Source organism: Pelodiscus sinensis, chromosome 2 (genome assembly GCF_052426305.1).
Source record: "Pelodiscus sinensis isolate ZL-2025 chromosome 2, ASM5242630v1, whole genome shotgun sequence".
Lineage (NCBI taxonomy): Eukaryota > Metazoa > Chordata > Testudines > Trionychidae > Pelodiscus > Pelodiscus sinensis.
Genome location: NC_143053.1, coordinates 56,608,340 through 56,624,489, shown reverse-complemented (window position 1 = coordinate 56,624,489; position 16,150 = coordinate 56,608,340). Strand labels below are relative to the sequence as shown.

At 37.9% G+C, this 16,150-nt stretch overlaps 1 protein-coding gene across 1 annotated transcript in view; it reads right to left on the bottom strand.

Moving 5' to 3' along the window:
- TRPA1 (transient receptor potential cation channel subfamily A member 1) overlaps window positions 1-16,150 on the bottom strand; it is a 74,145-nt gene that overhangs the window by 20,385 nt on the left and 37,610 nt on the right. Inside the window, exons 9-16 of the mRNA XM_075920527.2 lie at window positions 12,786-12,885; window positions 11,424-11,524; window positions 9,298-9,467; window positions 9,046-9,210; window positions 7,828-7,942; window positions 6,153-6,319; window positions 3,292-3,385; window positions 2,869-2,928 (exon numbers count right to left, since the gene is read on the bottom strand). Coding sequence (XP_075776642.2) covers window positions 2,869-2,928; window positions 3,292-3,385; window positions 6,153-6,319; window positions 7,828-7,942; window positions 9,046-9,210; window positions 9,298-9,467; window positions 11,424-11,524; window positions 12,786-12,885 — 972 coding nt within the window. The remainder of the gene's footprint in view (window positions 1-2,868; window positions 2,929-3,291; window positions 3,386-6,152; window positions 6,320-7,827; window positions 7,943-9,045; window positions 9,211-9,297; window positions 9,468-11,423; window positions 11,525-12,785; window positions 12,886-16,150) is intronic.

Here is a 16,150-nt window from a genome sequence, read left to right as displayed (position 1 = left end):
AATATAATTTGTTTAGGGAAAGTCAACATGGTTTCTGTAAAGGGAAATCATGCCTTACTAATCCACTAGAGTTCTTTGAGGGGGTCAACAAATACAAGGACAAGGGGGATCTAGTGGATGTAGTATACTTAGATTTCCAGAAAGCCTTTGACCAGGTCCCTCACCAAAGGCTCTTAAGTACAGTAAGTTGTCATGGGATAAAATGGAAGGTCCTTTCGTGGACTGATAACTGGTTAAAAGACAGAAAACAAAGGGTAGGAATAAACAGTAAATTTTCCGAGTGGAGAGAGGTAATTAGTGGGGTCCCCCAAAAGTCTGTCCTGTGATCCATCCTATTCAACTTATTTATAAATGATCTAGAGAAAGGGGTAAACAGTGGGGTGGCAAAATTTGCAGATGATACCAAACTGCTCAATACAGTTAAGACCAAAACAGACTGTGAAGAGCTTCAAAAAGATCTCATCAAACTAAATAATTGTGCAACAAAATGGCAAATGAAATTTAATGTTGATAAATGTAAAGTAATGCACATTGGAAAAAGTAATCGCAACTATATATACAATATGATGGGGACTAATCTGTCTACAACTACTCAAGAGAGAGCTCTTGGAGTCATTATGGATAGTTCTCTGAAAACATCCACTCTGTGTTCAGTAGCAGCGAAAAAAGCAAATAAAATGTTAGGAGTCATTAAAAAAGGGATAGAGAATAAGACAGAATATATCTTATTGCCTCTATATAAAACCATGGTATGACCACATTTTGAAAACTGCTTACAGATGTGGTCGTCTCATCTCAAAAAAGATATATTGACATTTAAAAAGGTTCAGAAAAGGGCAACAAAAATTATTAGGGGTTTGGAACTGGTCCCATATGAAGAAAGATTAAAAGACTTAGACTTTTCAGTTTAGAAAAGAGGAGATTAAGGGGGGATATGATAGAAGTCTATAAAATCATGACTGATGTGGAAAAAGAGAAAAAGAAAAAGTTATTTACTTATTTCCACAATATACAAACTGGATGAAATTAACAGGCAGCAGGTTTAAAAGAAACAAAAGGAAGTTTTTCTTCACTCAGCGCATAGTCAACCTGTGGAACTCCTTGCCAGAGGATGTAGTGAAGACTAAAACTTTAACAGGGTTCAAAAAAGAGCTAGATAGATTCATGGTGGTTAGGGCCATCAATGGCTGTTAGCCAGGATGGGTAGGAATGGCTGTTTCTCTGGAAATGGGAGATAGGGAAGGGATCATATGAGGATTACCTCTTGTGATTCCTCCCTCTGGAGCATCTGGTATTGGCCACTGTCAGCAGACCTTTGGTCTGACCCAGTATGGCCGTTCTTATGTTCTTATGAGTATAAATCAGAAGTTATGAATTGCAGAAAATTGATATGGGATGCCAAAGGACATAAGAAGCTAACTGCGATCAGCAGTGAGAAAGACAATACTTTTTTTAAAAATATACTTGGAACAAAAAGAATCCTGACAAGGTTACTGGTCCACTACAAGATGGAAACAGCAGAATTATCAATAAAGCCCTACAAATCTACAGATATTCACTTTATATTCATGAGTATTCACATCCACGGATGTGGATGAGGATATCTGCGGCTCATTTTTGCAGCTACAGATGCAGATACGGAAACAAATTTTCTATCTGTAACCATGCAAATTTGCAGATATTTGCTCTATGTCTTCAGGTACCTACATCCATGGACGTGAATGGATCATTTTATAATATAATAATATAGTCTCATAATACAGCAATGGTAATACTCCTTCCAGTCCACTAGTATCACTAAATGATGTTAAACAACAACTACTAAAGTTAGACATTTTAAAATTAGCAGGTCCAGATAACATGTATCTAAGACTTTTAAAAGAGTTATCACAAGTGCTCAATGAACCATTAATACCTTCTCATCTGAACCAAAGCAAGGTGGGTTTTTTTGCCTTCCTCATAGCGTCTTCAGTGGGGTACAGGTAGGGTGAGCAAGAACAGGATTGAGGCTGATATCACACCTCATTATGTAAGCATTGGGCAGGAGTCCAGGGCAGATGCACCATAGGAAAGGGATAGATTGATCAGATAAATGGATTGGTAAAGGATTTTAAAGGAAGTGTTTGTTAAATGATTAGAAAAGGAATTTTGGAAATCCCATGACTAGCAAAGCAAGGAGTCAAGTCCCCTCTTTTACAGTTCACCTTAACCTTATTTTGAGGGCATGGGTGATGGTGGTAGTGGTAAAGACTCAACAGCGGGTTGGCTAAGCCCAGGATGGAAAAAGAATATGGCTTATGGAAGCCCCCTCGATAGATAGTGAAATGATCATGGATTTATTTGCATTGGACACTTGTATCTGCTGGTAGTCCTAGACAGCTGACGCTTAACTAAACCATTTTCAATGACTCCTGTCCTTCTGGTATATTCAGACAATTAGAGACAGTTGGTATCACCAAACCTCATTACCTGGTAAATTCGTGCTACTTATTGATCAGGTGATTTAAACAATTTATTATAAACTAAAGGGATTCTTGCCAATCACACACTGGGAGCACAGACCCATGAGTTTACATAACTTACCTTAGGTGAATTTCAGTTGCACAATGATCCAGATATAAACTATCTAAAACATGTTAAAAAGGAATTAAACTTTACAGAATAAGCAAGTTTAAGCAGATATAAACTATACCTATGAGTTGCCACGGTTCAAAAAGTGCCACGCTCACTCAATTTACTGCAATCAAAATTTAACAAATAATGTATTACTATAAACATATTGCTGTTACATTATGAAGTATCTAACTGTAATAAGAGTTTTAATAATTAATAGGTACTAATTTTAATTACTTTTTTTCTTCCACTTACATAGAAGTCTTGACTTGACTTTTCCTCTGAAGACTCAATCATACAGTTGTCCAAAACCAACTTTAAAATTGAAGAGAAAAACAATTAATTTACATAAATTAATTATGATTGTTGAAAATTAGGTATGTTCAGAAAAAAAAGATGTCTATGCTTTTGAAAAAAGAGTGTCCATGATCTTCAATAATAGCCTAACAAAAATAATTATTCAGTCCACATTTACAGCATACATAATGATGTGCACAAACCTGAATTTGTGTGTGTGTGTATATATAAAACAGATGAAGAATTAACCCTATTTACATAGGTGTATGAAAATTTGCATATGCAAATATAATATCGATAGATACATATAGATTTACTTGCAAATTTCACAGACTTTTTAGAATGAGATAAATTCTTAATGAGTTGACTAAACAGCCTTACCTTTAAGGATTCAGGAATATATTCAATCATTTCCAACAAAGGACATTTATTGGAAGTAGAAGAATGAGAAAATGTTGTTACAGCTTCTTCCCACCTGTAAGAATAAGTTGAAATAGCGGAGAATGAATTCTATGCTAGTCTGTGAAGGATACGAAGCTAAATATCAGCTTTTTAATGAAAGAAAGAAAAGGAGTATCTTTATTTTGAAATCTAATTATTTTTAGACCAGATGAGCTGTTATTTCAGAAATCATTCTGCAGATTACAATATATAATGAATTGATATGCCTTGGAGTGAAAGTCAGCTGTTAAACTCATAACTGAAAATATCTCTGGCTGTTTCCCTAAGAATGATTCATTTTTTAATCCTGTTAGCAGATAAGCAATCGTATTTTCTAAATCACAGGATATACTGAACTCTTGTTAAAACATTGGAATCATTATGAAACCCAAACTGATACTGGAAGTCTATATCTTGGGCTCACAAAATTCTGAAAATAATAATAACACTGAGCCAACACCAGGATGCACAGTGTCACCCTAACCCCAAGCAGGACCCGGGCAACACCAGATAATTCTTCTTGTTATATCTACTGAATCACCCTTCTACATATTTCTTGATTCCCTCAAAGAATTCTAACAGGTTGCAGGACGTGATTTCCTTTTACAAAAGCCACACTGACAAATCTTTTTCCCAACAATCTTTTTAATCTATGTGCTTGATAATTTTCTTTATTGTAATTTCAACCAATATTCCTGATACTGAGATTAGGTTTATTTGACTGTAATTGCCAGGATTATCTCTGAAGCACTTTTTAAAAAATCAGCATTACAGGAGCTATCCACCAGTCATCTGGTGCAGAGGCTGATTTAAGTGATAGATTACATACAACAATTAGTAGTTCTGCAAGTTCATATTTTAGTTCCTTCAGAGCCCTCTGGTCCTGATGACTTGTTACTGTTTATTACTTTGTTCCAAATCCTTCTCTACTGATACCTCTGTTTGGAATAGTTCCTCAGATTTGTGACCAAAAAAGAATTGTTCCAGTGTGGGATTTTCCCTCACATTCTCTTCAATGAAGATCAATCAAAAAATTCATTTATCTTCTTTTGCAGTAGTCTTTTTTTTCCTTGAATCTTTCTTGCATATGTAAACATTTGCAACAGTTTTATCCAGGAATTCTATATTAAATCTCTGAAATTATGTGAGCTGTATGACTTTAATTAAAATTCTGTATCTAAAGTAGAACTATCAAGCATTTTAAAAATTGTGGTTAATCAAATGATTAAAAACTTAATCATGATTAATCATGCAATTAATCACATTGTTAAACAGTAATATAATGCCATGTATTTATAAATTGATGGTGTTTTACAATTTTTTGGATTGATTTCAATTACAATATGGAATACAGTGCTCATTTTATTTTTATTACAAATATTTGCACTGAAAAAAACCCAAAAGAAATACTATTTTTCAATTCCCGCATTACAAGTACTGTAGTGCAACCTTTTATCATGAAAGCTGAGCTGAACTTACAGATGTAGAATTATGTACAAATAATAACTACATTCTAAAATAGAACAATGTAAATCTGTAGAGCTTACAAGTCCACTCAGTCATATTTCTTGTTCAGCCAAACACTCAAACAGATACATCTGCTTACATTTGCAGAAGATAATGCAGCCTAAGTCTTGATACAATGTCACCTGAATGTGAGAACAGGCATTCATGTGTCACTGTTGTCAGCGTCGCAAGAAAGCTACATGCCACATACTTAAGATTCATATGTCTCTTCATGTTTCAAACATCATTCCAGAGCACATAAATCAATGGTGATGATGGGTTCTGCTCAATAGCAATCTGTAACAGTGTGGAACAATGCACGTTAATTTTCATCATCTAAGTCAGGCTACCAGCAGAAGATTGATTTTCTTTTTTGGTGGTTTGAGTTCTGTAGTTTCTACATTAGAGTGTTGCTCTTTCAAGACTTCTGAAAGCTTAATACACTAAAAATAGCTTAGTAAGTCCCATAAGAATGTCTCACTTCTGGTGATATTTTAAATAAGAAATGGACAACATTATCTCTTTTAAATGTAAACGAACTTATCTTAGTGATTGGCTGAACAAGAAATAGGATTGAGTGGACTTGTAGGCTCTTAAGTTTTACATTGTTTTGTTTTTGTGTGCAGCTATATAATAAAAAAATCTACATTTGTAAGTTGCTTTCCATGGTAAAGAAATTGACTACAGAATTTGTATGAGGTGAATTGAAAAATTACATCTTTTTTATCATTTTTACTGGTCAAACATTGCAATTAAAAATAATAAGCAGCAGTGGGCAGAATACACTTTATATTCTGTGGTATAATTTAAATCAAAATATTTGGAAATATAGTAAAACATCCAAAATATTTAATATATTTCAATTGATATTCTATTGTTGAACAGTGTGATTAAAACTAAGATTCATCACATTATTTTAATAGCAATTTTTTTAATTAATTGTATGAATTAACTGCAATTAACTGCAAGTCCTAATGTAAAGCTATTTTTGTGATATTACAATATCATATTCTATGGTGAGAACTACTCACATCTTTTGGTTTCTTGATGTGTTTCTTGCAGTCCTTGAACAACTATCCTGACATGGAGAGTATTTTCTTCCTATAGCTAATTATTATTTATTTGCCATTTCTTTCAATTTTCATGATATACATTATAACAGTCTTTTGAATATGGAATATATGTATCTGTTCAATTCATAGTACATTGCATGCTTATTACTGCAAGCAAAAAAAGAAAAGGCAATGGGCAATAAATACATGAAACTATTAAAAAGTGTTGTTTAGGCATATCACCTTTTATTGAGAATAACAGCAGACACTACATCTTTTCTCCTATTGTGTATTGCTTCATGGAAAAAAGAAGCTGATGCTTTGTTGAGGATTATTTTGGCACCGCAGTCAAGAAGCAGTCTCACTGCTTTTGCATGTCCTTCTTTTGCAGCAAGATGAAGAGCTGTGTTCTTTTCAGAAAGACAAGATACCAAAATATCATTAACAATCACTATGCTTAAAAGGAATGTACAATCATCTTCCCCATCACCTCTCAAGGGCCAGATTCTGCTATCATTCCATCAGCACAAGTCCTGCATCATTTCAGTGGTGATATAAAAAAGTAAAACCTTGTCCAAAGTGCTTAGTTTTATATGCTGGTATAGTTTGAGAGAAACCAAATGCAGGAAACAGGAAAGCATATACAAGAGATACAGGTCATTAATATCTCATAGTTCTGCAATTACCGAAAGCAAGACATTAAAAATAATTAAAACTGTCCTGTGTCAAAGACCCACAAACCCATATTTGAGAGTCAGGAAAAGACGAATCACAAATTAGTTCTACCATGGTGGTACACAGAGGTCTGCAGGAAATTATTTGCAAGCAGCTCTCTGAGAGGAAGATTGTGTCCTCAGTGACTTGCATAAAACTAAGTGCAATGGTTGGGATTTTCAAAAAAAGCAAAAGGACTTAAAAGTACAAGTCCCATTGCAAGTTGGTGGGCAGGAACAGAAGTACTTCTAGATCTCCGTGGCACTCTTTTGAATCTCCCCACATATCAACCCATCTAGTGTTCTATGAGCAATCTAGAAATTAGGGACTACACAATGGCTTCCAATCAGCTTCTAAGTGAAATCCGAAGTGCTGTTTTTAATCTGGCAAATTTTAAATGCTTTGAACCGTGACCACCTAAAATATTGTCTCTCTTCCATATTGGTAATATAGCAGTTGACTGAGCATCACCTGATTTCTGAGTAGGAATGTAAATGAGTATCTTCTCAACTACTTGCATTCCCCTCCCCCTCGCCCCCCCCCCAAACAAACAGTTGCCTCTGTAACAGAAGCAGGAAGGTGGGGAAGCGGGAGCTGGTGCTGGGGGGAGCCGGCTTAAAAGCCAGTGCCTCCCAGCACTGGCTCTGTGGTGCTGCCTGCTCCCCGCCCCGGCTGCGTGCAGTGGCAGGCAGCCGCCAATCCATGAGGGGAGTTGGTTTTTAAACTGGATTCCCTCGTGGACCAGCTCCTACCTGGCACCCCAGGAGTGGGCCCAGAGAGCACTGGCTGCCGGCCCCACCTCCAGGGACATTAGAATAGTCGAGTAACCAATAAGAATTAATGAAATTACTCTGCTGTTTTATTACTCGCTAGCTAACATCCCTATTTCTGAAAAGAGACTGTTGATACATCATTTCCCACATGTTGTATAGTTTTATACTTTACATTTTATATTAATCATGTCCAACTTCTGTTCTGTATCACTCTTAGAACTTGAACTGGCATTTTCACTAATTATAAATAAACCTAAACAATATATATTATCATGAACAAAAGAGTATGATTTTATAACTGCCAAAAGAAACATGATCATAAACACAATCTCTTATAATTGTCAACAACAGAACAAGTTTGCTAACAGTAACTGCCTGTTCGATTGCAATGGGAAAACAGAATGCAAACAAAAAATTACACATTTACATACCCCCTCTTCATCCACTCTGTCAGTAGATTTCACATTAGTATCCAAAATTATCTGCATTGTGCGAGTATATCCTCCAAAGGCAGCATGGTGCAGGGCTGTCCAGCCCTTATAATCACTTTAAAACAGCAGATACAATGTTATTCACATAAGTTACCATAGGTCATTGAGCTCAGGGGCCTGATTCTCTTCTACCCCATAACAGTTTCCCCACTATTGTTCTCTGTCAATGTCAGGGTCTTTTTGTTGTATAAAGTACAATATTATCCCACTAGTACTACATTCAGGCATGTAAGAGTAATCTCAAGTGCACAGAAGTAACTGTGTCTCTTAAAGGCGGATATGTGATCTTGTGGAATCTTGACTATTTCATGGGATTTCCCTTCTGAAATAAGTGAGAAACTTACAGGACCCTGGTACTAACACTTAGCTGTACACAACACTATAGTACTGTTGAACTGTATGTTTAAGGCAACTGACAAACATTAAAAGCACACAATTTAATTTCTATAAACATTATTCCATGTTAATATTTTGACATCTTATGTGTTAGTGAATTGTCCTAGGCTAATAACATATTACAGTAAAACTCCACTGGTCCGGCATCCAATGCTCTGGAACTCTGCCCTGGGCTTCCTGGCAGCCGCTGATCAGTTTCAGCAGCGGCTGAATCGGGGACGCCTGGGGCAGAGCAGCTGGGGTGGTGCTGGGTTGGTCCTGCAGCACCGAAGGGCGGGCACTACAGGACCAACCCTGCAGCACCCCAGCTGCTCTGCCCCAGGCGTCCCCGATTCAGCCGCTGCTGAAACTGACCAGCAGCGGCTGAATCGGGGACGCCTGGGGCAGAGCCGGACTATCGGAAGGGGGGGCTATGAGGGCCTGGGGTGGCATCCCCCACCCTCCACTCCAGACCCCTCATAGCCCCCCCTTCTGATAGTACGGCATATCTGATAATCTGGCACCCCCGGGGTCCTAAAGGTACCGGATTATCGGAAGTTTACTGTATAAGAAAAATCGCCTGAATCAGGTTAATTGAAGACTATTACTAATGACTTAAACAAAAATGTAATATATGAAGTTACTGTGCATGTGACAATACATCTCTTTTAATGCAACCTTGTCTTGAGAATGCAGAAAAACTTTAGAGGTGAGTAAAAACCTAAGTAACAAAGTAGCTCAGTAAATCTAATTGTTTTAAAGAAAGGAAATCCATACACTTACCATAGGAAGAGGGCACCCTTCTTCAGCAGAAATTGCACAACCTTTTCATGACCATTTTGGGCTGCCAAGTGAAGGGGAGTCATTCCCTTCTTATCACCTTCATTCAAAAGCCTTGTGTCATTCATGCCTCTTAGAAGTTGCTGACAGGTATTGATGCGCCCATAGCTTTGAAAGATAGTGTACAGGGTAATACTGTAAAAATCTGGATGGATAAAATGGCACTGATATGTTGTATAGACTATGTTAAATTACCTGGCTGCAAAATGCAAGGGAGACTTCTTGTCTCTACTTTTAGAATAGACAGAAACATTCAAGTCGAGCAAGCTATTTACAGAGAAGGGCACTCCTTGTCTGCATGCGTAATGTAGTGGAGTGCACCCCTCGTCATCTTCTTCCACAACAAGATCTTTAATATATTTCATCTGTGGCAAAAAGAAATGATTTTGGAACTTAGGTAAAGTTAAAATCAAAGACAACAAAAAGAAGAGAGCCTTTTACAAATATATGTACTGATAGATGCTTTTCACCAAATTTACACTTTGCAAAAAGAACTCAGAAACTCACAGGTACAATATTGAAAGTACAAGATTCTTCTATGCTGCCTCAGCATGCACTTCAACCACACCAGGCAGAAAAATAAAGTCATGTCAGCCTGCATGTCTCCTGAATATTTGGGCTCTCTATGAGGCCATTAAAAAGGAGGCCAGTTCGGATGGTGATAATTTTGCAGTGTGAGCACCTGCCTAGTTGGAAGGGGAATGAGACTATTGAGAGTCCATCAGAAGGTGAAAAAAAGTAGTCATAAATGACCTGAGGCCGAATTTGCCCACAGTAGTAAAGAGAGGCAGAAACTGAACATCTGTGCCAGTAGGTACAGCTGCACTACAGGGGAGATTCAGTCAGGGATGGGAGATGGCATTTTTCCAACACCCTCCTATAGGGGTTCAAATGGAAATTAAGACCATTACAGCAGAAATGTCAAACTCATTCAGAGGAGTGGAATGAATTCCACTTACTTGTGTTCCATGGGCTGGGGTATAAATTTAGGAGTATTTATTCCTCACAGTATTCAGTGCAATGCCCAGTGATAGATTTGCATGGAAAGCAATAAAGCTTATAGGAAGTAATGAAGCATTTAGGCTAGATCACACATCACACCTTACAAAGGTGTGGTGCATGGCCTCTGTTTATCACTAGAGGAAAGCTCTTCCAGCAACAATATAAAACCATCCCCAGTGAAGGACAGTAGCTTTCTCAACAAGACTGTGGCTCCCACTGATACAGTGCTGTCCACAAAGGAGCTTTTCATTTCTAAAACTGTTGTCATTCAGAAGGGTGCTTTTTCACACCCCTAAGCAACAAAAATTTTAGCATAAAAAAAGCCAGTGTAAACGTAGCATTAATTATTATTTATTCAGGTCCTCATTATCAACATTCACTACTTAGTAAGAGATTGTTTTTGTTGAGATGTTTTTGTTGAGATGTCATTATAGCTGTTTTGTGTCTCCCTCCCTTGGCCATCCTTTCTCTTTCCATCCTCTAATTTTGTGAGTCTGTTTTTCTGTCTGCATTTCCCTCCCAGCAGCAACTTCCTATTCCCAGCCCAGTGTAGTTCACTCTCAGCTCTTAACCCCATTCCATTCACTGAAATGATATTAAATAATTTAAAAAGTTGACAATATGACATGCAAGTGTCATTATTAACGTTGATTTTCCAATTAGATTCATATGGGACAGGAGAGTTCACACATCTGACTCATGGGTTTCATCCTGTCTGTGCATTCCGGCAGACATAACTGCAGCAGTTATACTTGGCTGACATCTGGAAGGTTATCTCTGCAGCTCAGAGGATTAGAAACTTACCGAATTTTCTTTAAAAGAAATTGTAGATTCCAGAGAATCTGAATATTCCAAGTGGTCTATATAGACACGTAAAACAGGACAGATGCAGAATTATGTTTGATATTCCTATTTTAAAAATGACTGGAGATTTATTGAAACCCAATCAACAGAGCCTTTCTGAAGGATTTGCTGCAGCCTGCAGCATTACCCAGAGCTTGAGTGCATAACTGGAGAAAGTAGAAGCAAAAGTTCCTATAATATATTGTTAATCTCCTGAGCCATTCAATCCACCAGCAGCAAATATATTTATGGCATTACTTTATTCCTTTGCCTTCCAAAGAGATCCATGTTATTGGCTTGGTCATGTTTGGATATTTTTTATAAATGTTATCTATTTAAATTACTCTATGGGTCAGTGAGATGTTTACAAATAAAATGAATGCTCATAAATGATCTGGAAGACAAGAGAATTCTTACACAGTTGGGGAAAGACATTGCATTAATCAGCAAAAGTTATAAATAGATCCTCAGTGTACCTGCAGAAATTTCCCATCCAGATGTTGTAGTCCTCCAGGCTGAAGTACTGTCAAGTGCAAGAAATTCCGACCAAGCTGATCTTTTAAGAACACATTTGCTCCTAAATAAATATGGAGATAAATACTAGCAATTGAAATATTACTAGCTTCTGTGTTTAATTAAAATACACAAGCTAAAATGAGATTAAAAATGCAGTAACAAAAAAATCACACCAAGACTTCTGTGGATACTAAATTTTCAATTTACAGCACTCTGTGAATTTCATTTGTTCCACTGTAGCACTCAAATTTATAGGCATCTATTATTTTGAAATGTTGAGCCTCCACAGCTTTAGGTATGAATGGAGGCTGCATGATCAACACCTCTAAATAAATCAGGCTCATAGTGTACTCCAGTCATAGTCATATTATTTCAACTGGAATTCTATGTTTTATTATCATTTTACCTCAGTGATGTTACATGAATAATTTATGATAACATTATAATAATTGGACAACACAGAAACGGAGTGACTTGCTGATTAGAAAGGCACTGTCTTGCTTCCAAAGTCCATGGCAGTTTTACTATAAGCTTTTTATTTAAAAAAGAAAGCTGTTAATAAAATTATAAATATTAATGAGAAAAATACTCACAATATATTTACAGTAGCTTACTCTTAAAAATGTGGCAACTAATAATTAAAGAGGAAACCTCATTAAGGGTGTAGTAATTAGTACAGTTTCAGGTGACACTGCACTGTGACAACTTACTACAGTTTAGGTTTAAAACCCAATTAAAGAAACTTGACCATGTTAAAGTGGTATCCGGAAGCAGCACCAGGAGCCTTGGACCCTTTAAATTGCTGCCGGAGCACTGCCCAGTGTGCTCTGGTCAGCTCTAAGGACTGGGGTGACAGGCATGACATACTCCAAGCAGTACTGAGGCCTAGCTGCCCCTGGCTGCACCCTTCCACCAGAGGTCTCTCCCCTTCTGGTAGCATGCAGCTGTCCTCCTCTTCCCCTCCACTTTGCCCAGGGACCCAGTAAGGTCTGTCAGCTCCCCTGGTGATATCTTAATGTTCAATAATTCTGTTACCCTGCTTTGAACTTCTGGAAAGTGCAGAGGGAATGCACACCAATCCTTAGGAGGGTGCAGCATATGATTTCCTTCCATAGCCTGTATATGCTACACAGTGATCTGGAGGGGCATAGATTCGGTCCTGCCTCCTCCTTCCCTTTTCTGTGAGATTTAGCACTCCAGAAGGTGCTAGCATGGAACAGTCCTTGTGTTCACCTGTGCCTGACATTTTTGAGAGAGTATCTTAAGTTGTATGGACTTTTCTGAGAAAAGCCCCCCACATATATTTCTTTGTTCCTTTGTACCTTTTGAGAGTAATAAATTCACAATTTTCCATGATGCACAGGTAGTAGCCAGTAGAAGTGGTGACCGACCTTCAATGTCAAGACTATCAATATTTGCTCCCTGCAATGAAAAAAAAAACAGGTTTATCACTGATTCCTGAACAAATACAGCTTAGCAATAAGTTGTAACAGAGAAGAATTATAGGTATGGTTAGTCACTTTCATGTTTAAATTTTTGTGTTCAATAAACAAATTCCTTCTTAATTTAAATGAATTTAAGTCTAAGTGTTCAAGCTTGAGTGCCTAAGGTTAGCATCTAATCCCATATTTAGTCATCTAAATAACAGCATCCTGATTTTAAAAGATCATGAGCTAGGAAATATCATAGCCTTTATATAGAGTTAGGCAAGGCTGGAATTGAGGGCAGGGAACCCAGGGAAAGTTGCCAGACCTGGAGAGAAGGGGCACCAGGATCAGAGTGTTATTTTGTTAGTGACAAAAGGGAAAATAGAATGTTTGAAGCAAAATGTTTGGGATATCTTGTATGTTGAGTAATTTTTCACAAACCTTGTAGAAATTTCTGGACTTCTGTATAATCTTGTGGAACCTTTTAGACTTTGAGAACTATATTTTTCTTAAACCTTCTAGAATGTTGTCAGCCTTCACAGTTATATAACTGGCAGGGTTTACAGGGTTTATAGGAGCGGTCGACAAAGTCTTCTCTTGTCGACTGAGCCGCATCTTGACTCGTGCGCTGTGCCGACGATCAGCTGAGCCGGCACAGCGTGGTGGCCATTTTTATTTTAATGAAGCTGGGGATATTTAAATCTCCGCTTCATTGACTATGTTAGGTAGCCTATTTTACATGTCTCTGTCGGCAGAAGCATGTAATCTAGACGTACCCTCAGTGAGATATAAAGTGAAATGAAGTGAGAGTCCAGCTGCAATATTGTGAGCCATGGTTTATTGTTTAATTATGAAAGTATACTTGTGTTTTAAAACTAAAGGAGCGTAGGTAGCAACTACAAGTGAGCTGACAGACTCAATTGGCCCTGGGCAAGGTGAGGGATGCCCAACACTGCACTCCCAGAAAGGGCAGGATTTTAGGCAGAAGATGCCCACCATGGTCTGGGCAGCACTGAGGACATATTTCTGATGGCAATATCTATTCACACCCTACCAACCCTATTTATACAATATAGGGATGCCAAGTGTCCAGTATTAAACCAGACAGCCTGGTTTAATAATTCAGAAAATACCAGACATCTAAAATGTTTTTTTCCCGAGGCCCAGTCTGGGCGGCCGACGGAAGGCTTGACATGTGGCGCAGCTCGTGCTGGCTGGGATGAAGGGAGGGGGAAGCGACTGTATTTTGGCCCTCTCCCTCCCCCCGCTTTTTTCTCAATAACTTTTACTGTGTTTTTTTTTTTCTCTCAACAGAATGTTTTCATTGCATTTTTTGGGGGTGTCGGTATTTTTTCTGAAACCATTTGGCATCCCTAATGCAATAATATTAAAAAGGTGCTGTTACTGCCATGCTTAACAGGTAACGACTGATGACTTTCTAAGACTGCAAAACATAGACTTTTACTCAATTTAATACTGTTAAGAAGGTTTCAGGAGCACAGTGTTGGAAGAAAAAAGAAACCACAATAACAACTGTAATCTAGTTTGCAGTGAGGGGTAAATTTTATGGGAAATCATCTAAAACAGAATATAAATGAGGTTTTTGGCAATAGCACAAAATCATCACTGTGCAAAAGAAATTGAAGAGCAAAATAAAGTGTAAATGAAGGAAGTTCTGTTATGAAGGAATTATCAATTTTACATGGAGTATTCTCCAATTTTCCTGGCAGAATAAAGGGGAGTGAGAATAAACAAGAATGTGGCTTACATGAAAAGGAAAGTAATGACAAAGAAAATACTGTCTTACGTAAGTAGAGAAAATATAAAGAAGAATCAATCACATTAGATGATAGAAGCAGCAGTGAGAAAAACTGCACAACATAAATCAATACAGCAATTCTTGCTTTTAAGCAGATGATCAAACTCTGCCCATATTGATAACACAATTTAGAATGAGCTGGGCAAAATTGAAGATATGACATTTCCAGTAATGGAGCAGAAGTGACATTTCTCAAAGTTACACTGTGAACAAGTACTTGACAATGGTGAAAAATTGAATCGACATTAGCTAGCTTACTCAAAATCAACTGACAAAGTGCTCTAGTTTTGTTGCAAAATATGTGACAAGAATGCCAAATCATTGCTTGTGGTTTCTGGATGCAATTAGTGGCAGAACTTAGCTGATGCCCTGAAACAACATGAAAAGTCACCTGGCCATTTGGGGTGTGTCTACACAGCACCCTAAACTCGAAATAAGATATGAAATTTGCACTACACAAATTGCATCTCTTATTTCAATTGAATTTTGAAATAATGCACTATTTCGAGATATCCCTTAAACCTCATGAAATGAAGGTTACAGGAATGTTGAAATAGGTCTCGAAATAGCAGGCGCATTCAAAAGACGTAGGGTAGCTATTTCAGGATACTGTAGACATAACTTTGATGGCCTACTCAAATGGATGCAGCTTTGAGCTCAATAATCCAGGCTCAAGCAGAGTAAGTGCACAGATGCAGAAAACTAGAATATTGTTAATGCAGAAACCCAGCACTGGAGGAACATGCTCAAATGTTTGATCTAAATTACCCTCCTCCTTGAAAAAGGATAAGTTGACTTTCCAGGGCTCAGATAAATTGTTCACTGAACATAATGTTAATTTTCTTGGTTCCTTGGCAAATGTGATTATGACATGCATGAGCACCTACAGAAAGATACTATGGCCTATTACTGCAGCAAAACAATTCAAAGCAAATTGATTGATTTTATGTCAAGGAAGATGCTTGATAACATATTGATGCAGATCAGCAAAGTACTACACTTAATAACAGCTGCACTCCTGATATTGGTCACAGTCAGAGGAGACAAAAGACTTGCTGGGTCCCTGGGCAAGGTGGAATGGAGCCAGGCTCCTCGTTCCTGGAAGGGAAGGAGCCTCAGATGGAAGTGGAAGGGCTGGGGGCAGCTAGCCCAAAGCAATACCCAGAACCATGTTACGCCCTGCCCAGCCACCCCTAAGAGCCACCCAAAGCGTACCGTGTGAGGATCTGGCAATGCTTTGAAAGGCCTTTTTGAATCACTGGGCCTCAGGACAGTGTCCCTTTGCCCCCCTCCCCCCACTACCAGTAGGCCTGGTCACAATGAAAAGATGTCACTTACAATAAGGTATATTGATGAGAAGGCTGGTTGTATCCAAGGAAAGGAACACTGTATCTGTTTCCAGTTTGTGGATGACTCTTCTGGAAAAGACCTAATAGAATTG